Source organism: Chrysemys picta, chromosome 1 (genome assembly GCF_011386835.1).
Source record: "Chrysemys picta bellii isolate R12L10 chromosome 1, ASM1138683v2, whole genome shotgun sequence".
Lineage (NCBI taxonomy): Eukaryota > Metazoa > Chordata > Testudines > Emydidae > Chrysemys > Chrysemys picta.
Genome location: NC_088791.1, coordinates 82,992,095 through 83,010,047, shown reverse-complemented (window position 1 = coordinate 83,010,047; position 17,953 = coordinate 82,992,095). Strand labels below are relative to the sequence as shown.

General features: G+C 46.1%; 1 protein-coding gene across 1 annotated transcript in view; it reads right to left on the bottom strand.

Moving 5' to 3' along the window:
* Positions 1 to 17,953, bottom strand: part of PLXNC1 (plexin C1) — a 104,294-nt gene that overhangs the window by 54,582 nt on the left and 31,759 nt on the right. The window contains exons 7-9 of the mRNA XM_005306481.5: positions 12,285 to 12,345; positions 11,188 to 11,287; positions 10,988 to 11,071 (exon numbers count right to left, since the gene is read on the bottom strand). Of these exons, the coding sequence (XP_005306538.3) occupies positions 10,988 to 11,071; positions 11,188 to 11,287; positions 12,285 to 12,345 (245 nt within the window). The remainder of the gene's footprint in view (positions 1 to 10,987; positions 11,072 to 11,187; positions 11,288 to 12,284; positions 12,346 to 17,953) is intronic.

Below are 17,953 nucleotides of genomic sequence, written 5' to 3'. Positions count from 1 at the left end.
AAGACCATCTGCCCCGGGTTGCGGCGATCCTGAGGTCCCTGCGACAGGTGGGTCTGACCGCCAACCCCCAAAAGTGCCGTATTGCCTGGCAAGAAACCACCTACCTCGGCTATACGGTTGGGGACGGGCGCGTCAAACCCCTCATGGGAAAGGTCCAGGCCCTTGTGGACCTTCCCACCCTGACGACCAAACAACACATTCGGCAGTTCCTGGGCCTTGTTGGATATTATCGACGGTTCATCCCCCAGTTCGTGTCCATAGCCGCGCCCCTAACGGGACTCCTGACTAAAGACAGCCCCCGGCAGGTGCAATGGTCCCCGGAGTGTGAGGCCGCCTTCCGGACGCTTCAGAAGTGCCTCTGCCAGGAGCCGGTTCTGTACAGCCCGGACTTTAATCGCCAATTCATCCTTCAGACCGACGCCTCCGAGGTGGGATTGGGGGCGGTCTTGTCCCAAGAAGTGGACGGAAAAGACCGCCCCGTGCTGTACCTCAGCTGGAAGCTATTCCCCTGAGAGAGGAACTACGCAGTCGTGGAAAAAGAGGCCCTCGCCGTGAAATGGGCCTGCGATGCCCTCCGCTTCTACCTCCTCGGGGCACCGTTCACCCTGGTCACGGATCACGCCCCCTTCCGTTGGCTGATGCGTATGAAGGACAATAACGCCCGCATCGTGCGTTGGTACCTAGCCTTGCAGCCCTATGCGTTTACTGTTCAGCATCGGGCTGGCAAGGACCATGCAAATGCGGACTTCCTATCCCGCATGGGGGAGATGGAAGGACCTGGCCCCAGTACGCGGGAGCCAGTCTTGAGGGGGGGGGTGTGTAGTGAGTTGGTGTGGCTCCCCTCCTGTCCAGCAGAGGGAGCACCCTTGCAGGCACCCGAGTGGGCGGAGACACCGCCGCCTGTTCCCGCCCCCGGAAGTCAAGGGGCGGGACAGGAAGTATAAAAGCCGGCCGCCGAAGCTCAGTCAGAGCCCAACTGCCGCAGGGAGCAGACGTGCCACCGGGAGCTCGCGGCCAGGAGACCTCTGAGACCCGAGACCATTGCCCTAACTGGCCGGACCTGCCCCGAGCCCACTATGAGGAGGAGCCGCAGGAGCCCCCCCGCACCCGGTATTGGGAGGAGCCGTCAGGCCTGCCTCGCACCAACTACGAAGGCGAGGAGCCCCCAGAGCCCCTCCACCCCTGCTGTTATCCGGAGGAGCCGCCCGAGCCCCATTGGCCGGATTTCCCCGAGGAGCTGCCGGACCTACCCCCAAGCCCCGGACCAGAGGAACCAATGCTGCTGGACTGGCCCGAACCTGGCGTCACCAACGAGGTAGACCCTGAGGGGGAACACGGAAGTAACCCGGGGGGTAGCTGACCCCGGTCAGGCTGTAGACACATGTGAGCCGATGTCAGTGTGTTTCGGTCAGGACACCCCACTGACTAGCAGCGGCAGTAACTGCTGCTAGGGCCCCGGGCTGGGACGCAGTGGAGTGGGTGGGCCTGCGTTCCCCCCTGCCACCCCTGCTCACGGGTGGCAGGCTTCCCCCTCACCCGACGCTCACGGAAAAGGGACCTGAGCCCCTGAACATACTGCTTGTTTGCTCAGCCCCTGCCCCAGAGGGCCTGAGCCCCTGAACTGACTGTTGCTCAGCCCCTGCACCAAAGGGCCTGAGCTGTGACTGTTTGTGCCCCGCCCTGATCCAGGGCCTGGGCCTACCAAACAAAATGTTGTGTTGTTGCTCAGCCCCTGCAGCAGAGGGCCTGAGCCCCTGAACTGACTGTTGCTCAGCCCCTGCCTGAGGGCCTGGGCCCTGAAGTAACTGTTTATTTGCTCAGCCCTGTCTGAGGGCCTGAGTTCCCTGAACTGTGGGCCACTCAGCCCTGCACCAAAGGGCCTGGGCGTTGACTGTCTGTGCTTATAGTGAGTCGGTGTGGCTCCCCTCCGCCCAGGAGGGTCGAGCCCCGGCACAAACCTACTACAGCCCTCTATAACACTGATAGAGAGATACGCACAGTTGTTTGCTCCCCCAGGCATTAATACATACTCTGAGTTAATGAATAAGTAAAAAGTGAATGTATTAGATACAGAAAGTAGGATTTAAGTGGTTCCAAGTAGTAACAGACAGAACAAAGTAAGTCACCAAGCAAAATAAAATAAAATGCGCAAATCTATGCCTAATCAAACTGAATACAGATAATCTCACCCTCAGAGATGCTTCAGTAAGTTTTTTTTTTTTTTTTTTTTTTTTTTTTTCTTTTCTTTTCTCAGCCTGGACACCTTCCAGGCCTGGGCACAATTCTTTCCCCTGGTATAGCTCTTGTTCCAGCTCAGGTGGTAGCTAGGGGATTCTTCATGATGGCTCCTCTCCCTCTTTGTTCTGTTCCACCCCTTTATATATCCTTTGCATAAGGCGGGAATCCTTTGTCCCCCTCCGGGTTCCCACCCCCTCTTTCTCAATGGAAAGACACCAGGTTAAAGATGGATTCCAGTTCAAGTGACATGATCACATGTCACTGCAAGACTTCATTGCCCACTTGCCAGCACACACATATACAGGAAGACTTACAGGTAAAACACACCCATCTGCAGACAATGGTCCTGGTTAATGGGAGTCATCAAGATTCCAAACCACCATTAATAGCCCACACTTTGCATAATTACAATAGGCCCTCAGAGTTATACTTCATATTTCTAGTTTCAGATACAAGAGTGGTACATTTATACAAATAGGATGATCACACTCAGTAGATTATAAGCTTTGTAATGATATGTTACAAGAGACCTTTTGCATGAAGCATATTCCAGTTACATTATAGTCACTCATTAGCATATTTTTATAAAACCATATAGACTGTAATGTCACATGCCCACAACTCCTTTTTGGGTCAGGATCCCTACAACTACAACACTGAAATTTCAGATTTAAATAGCTGAAATCATGAAATTTACCATTTGTTTTAACCCTATGACTGTGAAATTGACCAAAATGGACCATGAATTTGGTAGGGTCCTAATTATGGTGACCCAAAACAGCCTTCTTAAAACAACAGTATTGTTTATTTAACCATAGGCATAAGGCCTAACATAAGAGAAAAACAATTTAAAAACAACAAAAGGTCTACATGTGCTACCTTGCCCAGAGCCTATCCATCCTTCTGATGAGGACCCCAACAGATCTAACTTCTCCCAGAATCAAACTTGACAGGCTCTGCATTCTCAGTCTTAAAAACCTGACTCTTGAGGGAGCATGTGGCTCTTTAAACCCTCTTGGATCCTGTGATCCCCTCTCCCCACAGGAACCAACTCCCTCCTGGGGACACCTGTTTGGCAGGCCAAATGGGACCAAGTCAGGGTATCTATATGAATAGCTCTTACACTGTCTCTCAAGATTTTGCTGGATCCACTTCCCGCTTCCTGGATGCATTTCCTGACAATACTGCTTTTGAATTAACTCAGTATATGCATACAGTAAACCTGCCAATAACATAGACAACACATAATGTTCCTAAATTGTTACAGGCAACTCCAAATCCATCATAGATGTTTATAAAAATTAACTGCCCAAAACCTCTGTTAGGGCAGAGTTAAAGTTACCCACTGGTGCCTCATGCCCATCCAGAATAGTTCAGCACACTAAACTCTCTGAAGATCAGGAAATGAAGAGTTAAGATAAATGCCACCTCCCGCCCCTTGCAATGCAACCTTAACTGTGCCCCCGTGGTGCTGGCAATTGTTTAGTAGGGGTGATGCCATAATAAGTACACACAAAGAATAGCTAAGAGAATGAGCCACCATTTTTGTGCTGTGGTTAGTTCCAGATTTGAATTGCAGCATTTACCTGCATGCATTCCAGCTGTGTTCACTGTGTCATGTCTAGCTGTGCTGAACAGCTGTGGGATTAGTTGGAGCAGGTTGGCATAGCCATTATTGTGTAGGAGGAGAGGTGTACGTGTGGTGTCAGGTATGCCTCATTTCAGCATTGAGTTCCACAGGTTGTGTCAGGAGCGGTGCACAGGGGTCTTCTTGTCACAGGGATGGTTAGAAGTCCTGTGGCATACATGACTGTGATCTCCAGGGCTAAGTGAAGGCAATGTCTCAGAGGGAATCCTAAAGGCCAGGGAGAAGGAGTGGGAACATTCAGCAAGTGTGGGCTGGTTTGTGTGGCACAGGTTCAACTGTCTGCTACACCTGACATAAACCCAAGTTTTGACTTAGCAAGGAGAAGGTATTAGACTTTGCCTGACAATGCCCATGTGCTCTGTTCCCAGAGAGTTCTGCAGTCTCAGTAGGGATAGAGCGCTAGTATGCGTGTTATTGGTGTGTTGGAAGGTCACTCTAAAAGAGCAGGTAAGGTTGTGTTGAGGGGTGGTATAAATCTTAATTCTGCATTTCTCGATTTTCTGAAGTTTAAGTTTGCATTACATTAATTCTTCATTTCATGGGTTCCAGAGATTTTTAATGTCGCTGAACTTGATGTTCTGGAAGAAAACGAGAAACCATGCGGCAATCTTAACGCAACATTTTGGGGGGGAGGGAGGGGGGAAGGTGTGTGTGTTCTGTTTTAATAACAATTTATCAGCTTCTCCATTTACCACAGCCCAGCTCTTCCTCTTCACTGCCTCTGACTCCTTGGCCACAGAATGCACTGGCTGTATACTTCACTGCTTCTACAAAGTCTCCTTGTCTCCCTTATCTCTGCCAGTCCAGCACTGCCAAGTCCTCCCTATGGAGGGCTGAGCATCAGTTTGTGTGTGTGGTGGGGGGGTGAGGGCAGCATGGGTTGAAGAGTGGGGCAGAGAATACAGGTACTAACACTGAGTAACCAGGGACACGTTTTGAAGGGTAGACAGGAATTAGGGATATAGATGGGGGGGGGGTTGGAGGGCAGGGCTGAAGACCACCCTAAATCCCCCAAGACATAGCTCTGACCCCCTCCACTTCTCTCCTACACTGCTGTGGCCTCCCTTTCTTCCCTAGAAGCAGCAGCACTAGTGAGGAAGGGTGAGCCTGGAGCCCCTTCCGCACTGCTGGAGGCATCATGGAGGGAGGGAGTCCCTTGATCAAGGAGCACTGAAGGGAAGTGAAGCCTCTAAGCCCCTCCCTTGGCCTGGTAGAGCAGCCATGGGAGGAATTTTTGAGGGATGGGGATTGTTGTAGGGCAGGGGGTAGGAGTGGGGGAGGTCACCGATGGCTCCACTTCCCTTCCCCTCCAAGTATGTCACTGGAGTGGAAGGTACCCAACTTCCCTCCATTATGACTCTGCTCTGTCAGTGCTTCTGAGCTCCCAGAGGGCAATGGCCCTTTTGAGGATGACCTCTTGTTCATCAAGTATATGTAGAAAAATGGTATTTCTAGAAACCCAGTTTTTCATCAAAGCTCTAGTCATTGGAGTGGCTCTTTAACCACAGTATCTGGATAACCCCTTCTATTAATATAGGTTGTCACCTGTGGGTGGCATGGCCACTGAGTAGCTGAGCCAGAGCACAGCCCTAAGGGGAGAAGGTTAGCAAATGTACAGAACCCCCATTCTGCACAGCTCTATTCTCCTGTATTCCCTAGCTCTGCATAAAAAAAAATCAAAGTCTGTAAATGTTATGAGCAGCTCATGTTAGGGAACTATGTATCAGAAACCCCAGGACCCAATGACCCAACACCTTGCTTTCCTCTGATCACACTTAGTCTGATCACGCTCAGTCCCACTATTCAGGAAACCGCTGAAGAGCATGATCACACTACCCCAACTGCTTACTAGAGCCTTTCATCTTCTCTCTATTCAACAAATGCTAATTTCCTTGACAATACTTCTAAAGTAAAATCAGAGTGTGAATGGGGATTTTAGAGCACTTCAAAATATCCGCTCTTAAGCATAAACTTTGGTCTCAGGGCAAAAGGCTTGAGCTGACCTGGAGTTCTAAACTTAACCCTCAACTGTTTTTGAAATATTGCTTCTCTGAAGGGACAGTGAGTACTGTACCCTAGAGGAGATAAATCCTGAGTGGCTCAGATCAGTGTGCAAAGGATTAGGGTCATAGCTTGCGTGCCGGGTGTGTGCAAGTAACATTATAAGAACCAGGTGATTTTGAAAACACATAATTTTTAGGAGGGCTGTAAATCAGGAACGCTTTGCTCAAATAACCCCAAGTTTGAACCAGTAACTCTACCCCACAGTACCATGAAGCACAACAAATTTCAAGACAATCCAAGCCAGCATGTGGATTTTTAAAGCACTTAGAATAGTCATCTTTTAAACAGCAACTTTCAACTTAAAATATAATGCAGGGCCTGATTCTCCATTACTCTGTTCCTGCAATTTGTGCATGGCCAGAAGATAGTGGGGAACTCTGATGCTTTAAGCTATGGCGGGTGCTTCCCATATGCAGGATCTTTGGCACAGCCTATCTGACCTCTGAAGTAAGTTAGAGCAGCTTCAGGGATGCTTTAATTTACACCCTGAATACCTGGAGCCCTGGGAAGCAGAGAATAATTACAGAGCAGTAGACGCTGGCTATACCCACATCATGCCAACAACCAATGCTCTACACCTGGAAGTGGGAGGACAGCTAGTGTAAAATTCTTATGCCAGCTCTAAACTGGCTCGGGAGGTCCTCTTCACAGGGAACAGTCTCAGTGAGCCATTTCCACCCCACTGAGATCCCTTTACTTTGCCAGAGCAGCATAAAAGGACATTCACAAAACTGAGTAACAAGCCCCATTAGAAAGTAGGATTGCTCTAAGTTTCATTTTACTGCTGACATATAAGAAAGGAGGGTGCAAGTTCAGCAGGGAAAAGGAGCTCATATTAAAGGCATGTACGATACTTAAAATTTAATTAATTTCTTATTAAAAAGTAGAAATCCTCAAACAGAAAGATGCTCAAGTTTCATTGCAAAATAATGCTTTTCCTGGGCAAAATGGAATTAGCTTCCTCACTGAACACAGAATCAAATTAAAAGATTTAGTGCTGATACTCAGAGCTCTGAACAGTGCTGACCCAAGCTACTTGGGCGACTGCTTCTCTACATGACCCCTGGCTGCCCACAACACCTGGAGTTTCTCTGGAACAATGAAACTATGATCTTGTGAATGTGGGAGAGACAGATGTGTCAGCAACCAGCCCCATGTCTAGATCACTCACTTCTGCGTCAGAACACCACCGTTAACTTCCCCACTTGCACATGCAAAACTCGTTTCTTCAACTCAGCTGAGAGAGTCCCAGCCCTTATCTACACAAGGGGGGGAATCGATCTAAGATATGCAACTTCAGCTCTGAGAATAGCGTCGCTGAAGTCGATGTATTTAGGTCTTCACAGCGCTGAGTCGACTGCTGCTGCTCCCCCATCGACTCTGCTTGTGCCTCTTGCAGCGGTGGAATACTGAGTCGACAGGAGAGCACTCGGGGATCGATTTATCACGTCTGGACTAGACGCGATGTGGAAACAGGGTTAAAGGATTTAAATATAGGCTTCTCAGTTTTAAGAAACAGAGCAACTGTCATGCTAAGTCTTAGCCTAATATCGCAAGACCTGTAGAATAAGGGCTCACGTCAGAAGCGAGTAAGAGACAGCAGAGTAGAGTCAGCGTGACCCAGCCTTGAGATAGCGATGTTTTGAGAACAGAAGTGAGAAAATACAGGAATGGGCAGGACATAATATAAACAAACGGCAGATGTTTTTAATTAATGCATGCCATTAAAATGTATAAATGCTTGTGTGATATTGTTTGTACTTTGGAGAAACTGAGGCAGAGATACTCTCTGTATTCTTCCCTTGCAATTGCTTTAATAAAGCTGTCTCTGATTTTGTTGCTTCCAACCTGAGAGTGGATATTGTTTCTTCCACAGCGATAAATCGACCCCTGATAGATCGATCATTACCTGCCAATCCGTCGGGTAGTGTAGACCTGCCCCCAGCAATAACAGGGAGGAAAACAGGAAAGAAACAGGGTGATATTTTTAAACTCTTTGTAAGGTGCTCAGCTGCCACACTGATGAGTGATACACAAAGAGAGGGAGCTGTCTGAGCCGCAGGACTTGGAGATATTGAGCCACAGCTTTAGCTGGTGTACGTCAGCACATGGTCACTGACCTCGATGGAGCTACACCAATTGGTGATCTTGCCCACTCTGATTTGAATGGCATAATGCCTCAACTGGTGCTGAGGGAAGTGTCCTGGGCAAAAGACTTTTGCTGCATCTTGGAAGATGTAGACAGCATTGCCCCATTATAGGTCAGCTGGTTCATGGGCTGTAAGGAAGCACAGTTCCCTACCTCAGCCCACTAGATACAGACCTCTCAGAGCAGGACCAGCCATCCTGTGCCCTGCAGCCAAATTATGGCTGTGCCTTGGGTGGATTGCCATAATTTGGCTGCAGGGCGCAGGATGGCTAGTCCTGCTCTGAGAGGGCAGAGGGTTTCTTGTGGCCTTTCCCCCTTTCTAATGCTCCTGTGCAAGTCCAGCCACTGTTTGACCCTAAAGTTCTAAAGCCAAAATAAAAATTCCAACCTTCAGAATAAAAGAAAAAGCAGGATTTCAGCTGCAGTTTTAAAGCCTTTTGAATGTTTCAATTGAGTCTAAACAATATCTGCCTTTCCATTGCTTTTTAATGCTTCAACAGCTTTTTCCATCACGGTGTCTCCAAGGGTACGTCTACACTTACCGGAGGGTCCGGCGGCAGGCAATCGATGTTCTGGGATCGATTTATCGCATCTGGTTTAGATGCAATGGATCGATCCCAGAAGTGCTCGCCGTCGACGCCGGTACTCCAGCTCGGCAAGAGGAGTACGCGGCATTGACGGGTGAGCCTCCCTGCCGCGTCTGGACCCGCGGTAAGTTCGGACTAAGGTACTTTGAATTCAGCTACGTTATTAACGTACCTGAATTTGCGCACCTTAGTCCGAAGTGGGGGGTTAGTGGGGACCAGGCCCAAGATAAGGCATGTGGGAGAAAACCATCTTTCAACAATTCCAACCGTTTACCAATTCCACACTAATGCACTTGGAAATGAGGCATAGAGGAGTTTGTTCTGTTCTCTCTGCAATGCTAACACTCTATGCACACATCAACTCCAAAATATTAATGTTCAGATGTGCACATACTACAGTCCCATTTTTCTGTTTGAAAAATAAAAATGATCTTATTATTCTGTTCAAAAACTTCACCATCAAGCCTAGCAGCTGGATTGAGAGGTAACTCATCTTGATGTATAAGGTATTAGGCAGACATATCCAGAGAAGTAGAGAAAAGAATACTATATTCCCCCTTAGCATCTATTTATAGCAGCCATGCTATCTCGCAGAAAATGAGAAACCAAATAGGTAGCAACTTTCTATGTACAGTAACTCCTCGCTTAACGTTGTAGTTATGTTCCTGAAAAATGCGACTTTAAGTGAAATGATGTTAAGTGAATCCAATTTCCCCATAAGAATGAATGTAAATGGGGGGGGGGTTAGGTTCCAGGGAAATTTTTTTTTGCCATACTGTACAGTACTTTAGTTGGGAGGTGCCCCCGCCTTACTCCACACAGGCACAGCCCACTGGCACTGGAGACAATGAGGCAGGCAAGGAGGCTGAAGGTGCTGTAGGCTAGGAGAAGAACCTTGTGCAGCAGCAGCAGTTTCCCCTACTCTGCAAGCAGCAGGGGCAGGGGGCTCAACCCTCGGCCTGCTCATGCCACCCCTTCCCCCAAGCCCCCACCCTTAACCTGCCTCTTCTTCCCCCCCTCCTCCCCATTTACTCCGCACACCGCGTCCTCACTCCTCCCTCCCCTGCCTCCTGCCCGTGGCAATCAGCTGGCTTGCAGCGTTCAGGAGGCAAGGGGGAGGAGCGAGGACACAGCGCGCAGGCTCCCCCTCCCTCCCCTGCCTCCTGAACACCGCAAGCCAGCTGATTGCCACAGGCAGGAGGCAGGGGAGGGAGGGGGGGAAGTGTGCCGTGTCCTCGCTCCTCCCCCCTCCCTCCTGCCCGTGGCAATCAGCTGGCTTGCGACGTTCAGGAGGCAGGGGAGGGAGGGGGGAGGAGCGAGGACTCGGCGTGCAGGCTCCCCCTCCCTCCCCTGCCTCCTGCCCATGGCAATCAGCTGGTCTGCAGCGTTCGGGAGGCAGAGGGAGCCTGCGCGCCACGTCCTCACTCCTCTCCCCTCCCTCCTGAACGCCACAAGCCAGCTGATTGCTGCAGGCAGGAGGCGGGGGGAGAAGGGGGAAGGCGCTGATTTACGGGGTCTGCCGGCAGGCGGGAGGCGCTGTGGGGGGGCATAGGGGAGCTGATGGGGGGGCTGCCAGCTGTGGACAGAGGAGGCAGCCAAACGACGTTATAGTGAATCATTGCACAACTTTAAATGGAGCATGTTCTGTAACTGAGCAGGGACGCAAGATCAAAAACCAACATTAAGCGAGAGGATGTTAAAAGGGGAGTTACTGTAGTTATTATCCATCAATCAAACTCCTCTTCAATACCCACTTCTCTTCTGACACCTACAGTAAATCAGCAAACCACTGATGGCTAAGCTGAGCAGCACCAATTGATTCTGTTTATTTAATTTTATCAAACATTTAAGATTGTTTGGAACCATCAAGAAAGCGAGAATGGTCTTGTGGTTAAGGCACTTAGGACACTGGAGATCTGAGTTCAGTTTCTGGTTCTGTCACAGAATCCTCGTGTGACTTTTCATCTCTCTTTGCCTCATTCTCCATCTGTAAAGTAGGGCTGGTAATACTTCCTACCCACCCTTTGTCTATGTACTTTGTATGGTGTTTGAGGGAAGTACTGTCTCTTTCTATGTATATGTACAACACCTAGCAGAGTGGAGCCCGAATCCTAGTTTGTGCCACTAAACGCTATTTAATATAAATAATAATTATTAATAACAAGTCTGTGCAATAATTATATACCAATTAATTCTCTTATAATTACCCTTGCCTTCCTTCCAACCTTCCCTCCTTTAATATGAGCATTTCCCCATATCAATTTGTGCATCATTTACATCTATCTAAAAATCTTAGCTAACCTCTGACATCTGTGTAGTAGCTTTCATTTGGGAAGCAGTAGTGGCTGGCACATCCCCTTGTTTATCAATCGGATGACAATCATCCTGAAAAATTCCAAACATTCTGTCACATCAAAATGAATAAGAAACATACATTTGCTTAAATAATAAAAAAGGTACCACAGAAAATGTTAAGTTCTATAAATCCCAAAGAATTTTACCTGAACTTGCCCAGAATCATCAGGCTTGCAGGCAACAAAGGGAGAGATATGCTTTCTTTCACGGAAGGTACAAACACGAGTGCTGATACATCTTGAGAAACTGGCAATACATAAAACAGATAGTTTGCATCAAATACAGGGATTAAGCAAATACATTAAGAAATACATTTGTGAACATGAAATTTCAAGTTATGCAAAAAGTAGAAACCTAACAGAACAACACTGTAAATCTTTAAACTATATTAAAATGAGCAAAACACTTATTTGTGTTATAATCTCCAGTGTTCTACCCACCAAGGAGAAAGAAGAGAGGCTCCCTGCAACTCTTCCCTATCTCAGTGTTTATTACAGTCAGAAAAGGAAAAGTGTTGATTAAGGGGTATAGGAACACAGGACGTAGAACTGGAAGGGACCTCCTTGGATCATGAAATCCAGTCCCCAACTATCGCAGGCAACCCTGTCATATATATATAATCTTGTTCATAATCTACCCACATCCTGTATGAGTAACTCCCACTGCTCTCAGTAAGAGTTCTCAGTGCAAAATAAGCCCAGAATATGGTGCTAAAGAATGGATGTGTAGCTATAACTGCTCCTCGGGTTTCAATATTACTACTATTTCATTAGGTGTTACTTTCTGCTGTTAACATCATAACAAATGGCATCACTGCTTTAATAGGAGCAAACACCTTAAGATGAACTTCACACACTTTTCTGGGTCTTCTGTATCCATTCATCCAGGTTAGACCATGGGAAGGTACAACATGGCTCTCAGCCCTTACACGGGTAAAATGTCCGCTAATTTCCAGGTTACAGCCTTTATTATTTCAGTGGGAGTTAGCATTGTTATAACAACTCTCCTGTTGCTGCCAGGGGCTTAAAAGAATTATCTCTTTTTATCGTTTGATTTTAAAACAGACACCACATGAAAGCAGCTTTATAAAGCCACAAAAAAGAGGAGCGGATATAGGCCAGGAGAAGGGATTTCTCGGCCTCTGGTGAAGTGCATCCCCCTTTTTAAATACTTTAAAAAAATAACATGCACACACCTCAGATACACAGCCCTTAGTGAACATATTTAGAAAACAAACTCTTACTTTTTCAACTGAAATGTGTTTGACAAATTCCAAGAATCAGAGATGAGTGTCACTTGAACAGCTGAAATAAAAAAGTTACCTGTATTAGATGTATGTTGGTTACCATGCTACAAGAAATAGCTGAATATTCATTGACTGAATGAATGCTAATCTTAGCAGCCAACATACACCAAGCTGCATCCTGGTTGGTATGTTTGTCCTCTCTCTCCCTCCCCTCACATATACACTTTTGCTTTATATAACAACAACAACATTTTGTCTTCCTACAGCACCTTCCATCCAAAATTCTCAAAATACTTTACACACTTTCATGATTTAAGCTTGGCATCACCCCTGTGAGGTAGGAAAGTAATATTATCTTCATGCTAAGAGACAAGGAAACTCCCCCACAGAGAAATTCATAAAATCATAGAATATCAGGGTTGGAAGGGACCTCAGGAGGTCATCTAGTCCAAACCCTTGCTCAAAGCAGGACCAATCCCCAACTAAATCATCCCAGCCAGGGCTTTGTCAAGCCTGACCTTAAAAACTTCTAAGGAAGGAGATTCCACCACCTCCCTAGGTAACCCATTCCAGTGCTTCACCACCCTCCTAGTGAAAAAGTTTTTCCTAATATCCAACCTAAACCTCCCCCACTGCAACTTGAGACCATTACTCCTTGTTCTGTCATCTGGTATCACTGAGAACAGGCTAGATCCAGCCTCTTTGGAACCCCCTTTCAGGTAGTTGAAAGCAGCTATCAAATCCCCCCTCATTCTTCTCTTCTGCAGACTAAACAATCCCAGTTCCCTCAGCCTCTCCTCATAACTCATGTCCTCCAGCCCCCTAATCATTTTTTTTTGCCCTCTCCTGGACTCTTTCCAATTTTTCCACATCCTTCTTGTAGTGTGGGGTCCAAAATTGGACACAGTACTCCAGATGAGGCTTCACCAATGTCAAATAGAGGGGAATGATCACATCCCTCGATCTGCTGGCAATGCTCCTACTTATACAAACCAAAATACCATTAGCCTTCTTGGCAACAAGGGCACACTGTTGACTCAGATCCATCTTTTTGTCCATTGTAGCCCCTAAGTCCTTTTCTGCAGAACTGCTGCCTAGCCATTCGGTCCCTAGTCTGTAGCAGTACATGTGATTCTTCCGTCCTAAGTGCAGCACTCTGCACTTGTCCTTGTTGAACCTCATCAGATTACTTTTGGCCCAATCCTCTAATTTGTCTAGGTCCCTCTGTATGCTATCCCTACCCTCCAGCGTATCTACCACTCCTCCCAGTTTAGTGTCGTCTGCAAACTTGCTGAGAATGCAGTCCACGCCATCCTCCAGATCATTAATGAAGATATTGAACAAAACCAGCCCCAGGACCGACCCTTGGGGCACTCCGCTTGATACTGGCTGCCAACTAGACATGGAGCCATTGATCACTACCTGTTGAGCCCGAAGATCTAGACAGCTTTCTACCCACCTTATAGTCCATTCATCCAGTCTATACTTCTTTAACTTGCTGGCAAGAATACTGTGGGAGACCGTATCAAAAGCTTTGCTAAAGTCAAGGAATAACACATCCACTGCTTTCCCCTCATCCACAGAGCCAGTTATCTCATCATAGAAGGCAATTAGGTTAGTCAGGCATGTCTTGCCCTTGGTGAATCCATGCTGACTGTTCCTGATCACTTTCCTCTCCTCTAAGTGCTTCAGGATTGATTCCTTGAGGATCTGTTCCATGATTTTTCCAAGGACTGAGGTGAGGCTGACTGGCCTGTAGTTCCCCGGATCCTCCTTCTTCCCTTTTTTAAAGATGGGGACTACATTAGCCTTTTTCCAGTCATCCGGGACCTCCCCAGATCGCCATGAGTTTTCAAAGATAATGGCCAATGGCTCTGCAATCAAATCCACCAACTCCTTTAGCACCCTCGGATGCAGCGCATCCAGCCCCATGAACTTGTGCTCGTCCAGCTTTTCTAAATAATCCTAACCCACTTCTTTCTCCACAGAGGGCTGGTCACCTCCTCCCCATGCTGTGCTGCCCAGTGCAGTAATCTGGGAGCTGACCTTGTTTGTGAAGACAGAGGCAAAAAAAGCATTGAGTACATTAGCTTTTTCCACATCCTCTGTCACTAGGCTGCCTCCCTCATTCAGTAAGTCACTTTTCTTGACTTTCTTCTTGTTCCTAACATACCTGAAGAAACCCTTCTTGTTGCCCTTCAAATCCCTTGCTAGCTACAAATTAAGTGACTTCTCCAGGATTACACAGCATGTCTGTGGCAAAACCCGAATTTCCCAACTTTCAGGCTTGTGCTTTAACCACTAGACAGGTGCTTCTCTTCACAAACAATACTTCCTTCTCTTTCTGTTTCAAACTCTTCTACAGATTGTGCTATCTACACAGTAGCAATTTTTATCCTGTTTAAATATTTTATGACTACATGAGTTGATTTGCTATTATTTCAGCCAATAATTACTATACCAACAATTCATTGGCAGCTATGGAATGAAAGAATACCTTCCTCTCTCATAAGCTGAATACCACACTCAAAAGTATAGCCAGGCATTTGCCACTTAAGCTATGATGTGTGCTTTGCAATGGTCCCTTATATTGGTGTGAGTGTGTGTGCATGCCTGCATGCACATGCATGCAGATCAAATAACTGCCCAAGCTCAAGTTACACCTACCCACCTATGTGTGCTAGCTCGTCACGGTCAACCCTGGGATAAACACTGACTTTGGGACTACTCATAGGTTAAGTACTTTGCCGCAATGGGGCCAGAACGCCAGATTTTTAAAGGTATTTTAGTTATCTAAAGATGCAGATAGGCACCTAGCAGGATTTGAAAATTCACACTAAGGCATATCTGCAGCTTTAGGCACGTAAAAACCTTTAAAAATCTGGTCCATAGTGCATAAAGTTAACCACACGCCTAAGTCACTGCATGATCAGAGACTTAATTGGTTATATTCACTATTTATTGATAAGTGCTTGAATGGGGGGAGGGGAGAGAGAATGAGCAAAGGAAAGATATTTCGCTGCTTCTGGTGGAGTTTATGCCTTCTTTAAATACTAAAAACAAATTACTCTTATCCCTGGCTGATCAAGTTGTTAGCGGAAAAACAGCTGTTGATTTCAGTATGAGCTGGACTGAGCCCAAGAAGAATGCATCAGATTGCACTGAGCAGTAGCTGTTTTCAAAGCATTTTCCCTGGTGAGAAGATCACAGGAGTCTCGCAAAGGCCCTTTCTCACAGGGTGAGGGCAAGTTAATATCAGATAGCGTGTACTTTTCAACATACTTGCAACACCCATGGGTCTATTAGTAACTGATTTGTAGCAGTAGTCATAACTGTAGTAAAATGACAGTAGCACCTAGAAGTTCTAGTTGAGTTCAGGGCCCCATTTGTGCTAGGCATTATACAAACACATTGTAAGCAACAGACCCTCCCCCCATAAAAAAAGAGAGGGGAAGTGACAAATTCTACAACTGTGCTAACGTGGCTCATGGGAGTGGGTCAATAATAGGCATTATAAAAGTTCTGAATGTATTTATGACATTACTTGCATTTTTTAAAGTCCATTAATATGTATTTACAACGGACAGCTTAATGCCCTGGAGTCATCCTCTATTATCCCAGCTGTCACACATTTATGACAAAAGCGTTTCCTCTTGTTTTTAACAATCAATATTAGAAAAAGATGCAACACACAGAGCAATACATTTAATTAACAGTTAGGGCTGTGAAGCCTGTGACTCCAGTGGGAGTTTTGCCTGAGCAAAGACTGTAGGATGAAATCTTAAGACCTCGACACTGCAAGGAGCTCCCAGTGGAACAAGACTCCATCTGTGCAGAGCTCTTTGCAGGTTTGGGGCCTACAATAAAATCAAGAATGTTCAGAAATTAAAGCTGATGTTTTATTTAGCCCTTTACATGGGAGTATTAAAAGAGGATCAGATCTACGCATACTGTTACGTATCTTTTGGTCTACAATACCTAGGAAAAGAGAAAAGGTTAATGCTAGAGTTTTAGCATCTACGTTAAATTTCCTTATCCCACTGTTTTTTTGTCAAACTCTCGGTACATTTTAAAGATGTTTTATTTTTGTGTTCACTAATATGATTGCATCCTTGCCTGTCAGTTGTTTTAGAGCTCTCTTTTCTGCTTTGGCACCAGCAGTTTCTAATGGACTAGTGAAACATTGTAAAACAGATCTTTAAAAGATCCATATGTATCCACACAGATCCATGAAGCAATGCACAGGGAAAAAAGATTATGTTACTAATTGAACAGAAATTGGTGTCATAGATTACCTTCTGAGCTACTTTGGGACTGAATCCTGAATTCCAGAAAGTGAATTCCAAGCTTATAATAATTCACTACCTGATTCTAAGACTTACACTCATCCAAGTCAGGAAACATACCACATGACCTATCTGTCCAATCAGAATAATATTTAATACTCACAACTAACTGCTCATGAACAATGCCATGGACTAAGAATTACTGCAGAATGATGTAGTGAATAACTCTGAATAATGAATGAAATCAAGAATAGATTTGTTCACAGTCAGTTCATTGTCTTTTTGCAGGCAATTCACAAACATAAAGAGGCAAAATTTATCAAATAAATTATTCTTTACAATTATCACTCAGCCAATCACCATTGAACCCTAAGTTTTTCTATCTACAGTTGATAAACAATGTATTGTAAAAATACTGTTCATTAACGTTAAACTATAATTCAGATATACATACCCAAATTTTTCTCTCATTTCACACTGGTACAACAGTATTAAAAGCTGTTAGAACAGAATTTGATTCTTAACCACTAATTCACATTAGTTTTCAACATCTCTTGCCAGTAGTCTCCAAACAAAGCTATTTTCCAGAAAAAAGTTAAGAGGCTGTATGAGAAGGTATTAAACAGCATATTTTGCAGTATAAACAAAATCAACCCTGCCCCTCAGTTTAATTCAGATTGAAATCAATAGGTGTTTTACTACGTAATTGAGGACAGAATTGAGCCCAAAGTAGGTATAACATTATAATCATGAATGTATGTGTGACAGCTGCTATCTTAGCCAACACAGCAGGGGCTGTACCAAGCACTTCCAGAGCTAAAAGATTGAACTAGTATAGGTTGAGCTAAAGAGACAAGGCTTCCCAGATGACGGTTGAAACAACTCAAATTCTCTGCAGATTGGCTCAGAAGGGGACCTATAACATTTTCAGTAGAAGGTTACATATAAACAAAACTTGAACGATCAAGCACACTCTAATATGTTCAAATAACTTGCCAAAATAAGAATCAAGTGTTTTTCAAATGAAAAACCTTAATACAAAGCATAGTCTACATCAGTGGTCACCAACAGGTCGATCGCAATCGACTGGTCGATCCTGGAGCCTCTGCCAGTTGATCGCGATCTCTGGCCACCAGAAGCCGGCAGTGCAGCGGGGCTCATGCAGGCTGCCTGTCTTCCCTGGCCCCATGCCACTCCCGGAAGCGGCTGGCTGCTGGCACATCTCTGTGGCCCCGGGGATGTGTGTGTCTGAGTGAGATGGCTCTATGCGCTGCCCCCACCCCCAGCATTGTCCCTGCCATGCAGGGGCAGCGCTTGTGGGTGCAGGCAGTGCATGGACATGAGAGCAGAGACGCGACAGCAGCCAGCTGCTTCCAGGAG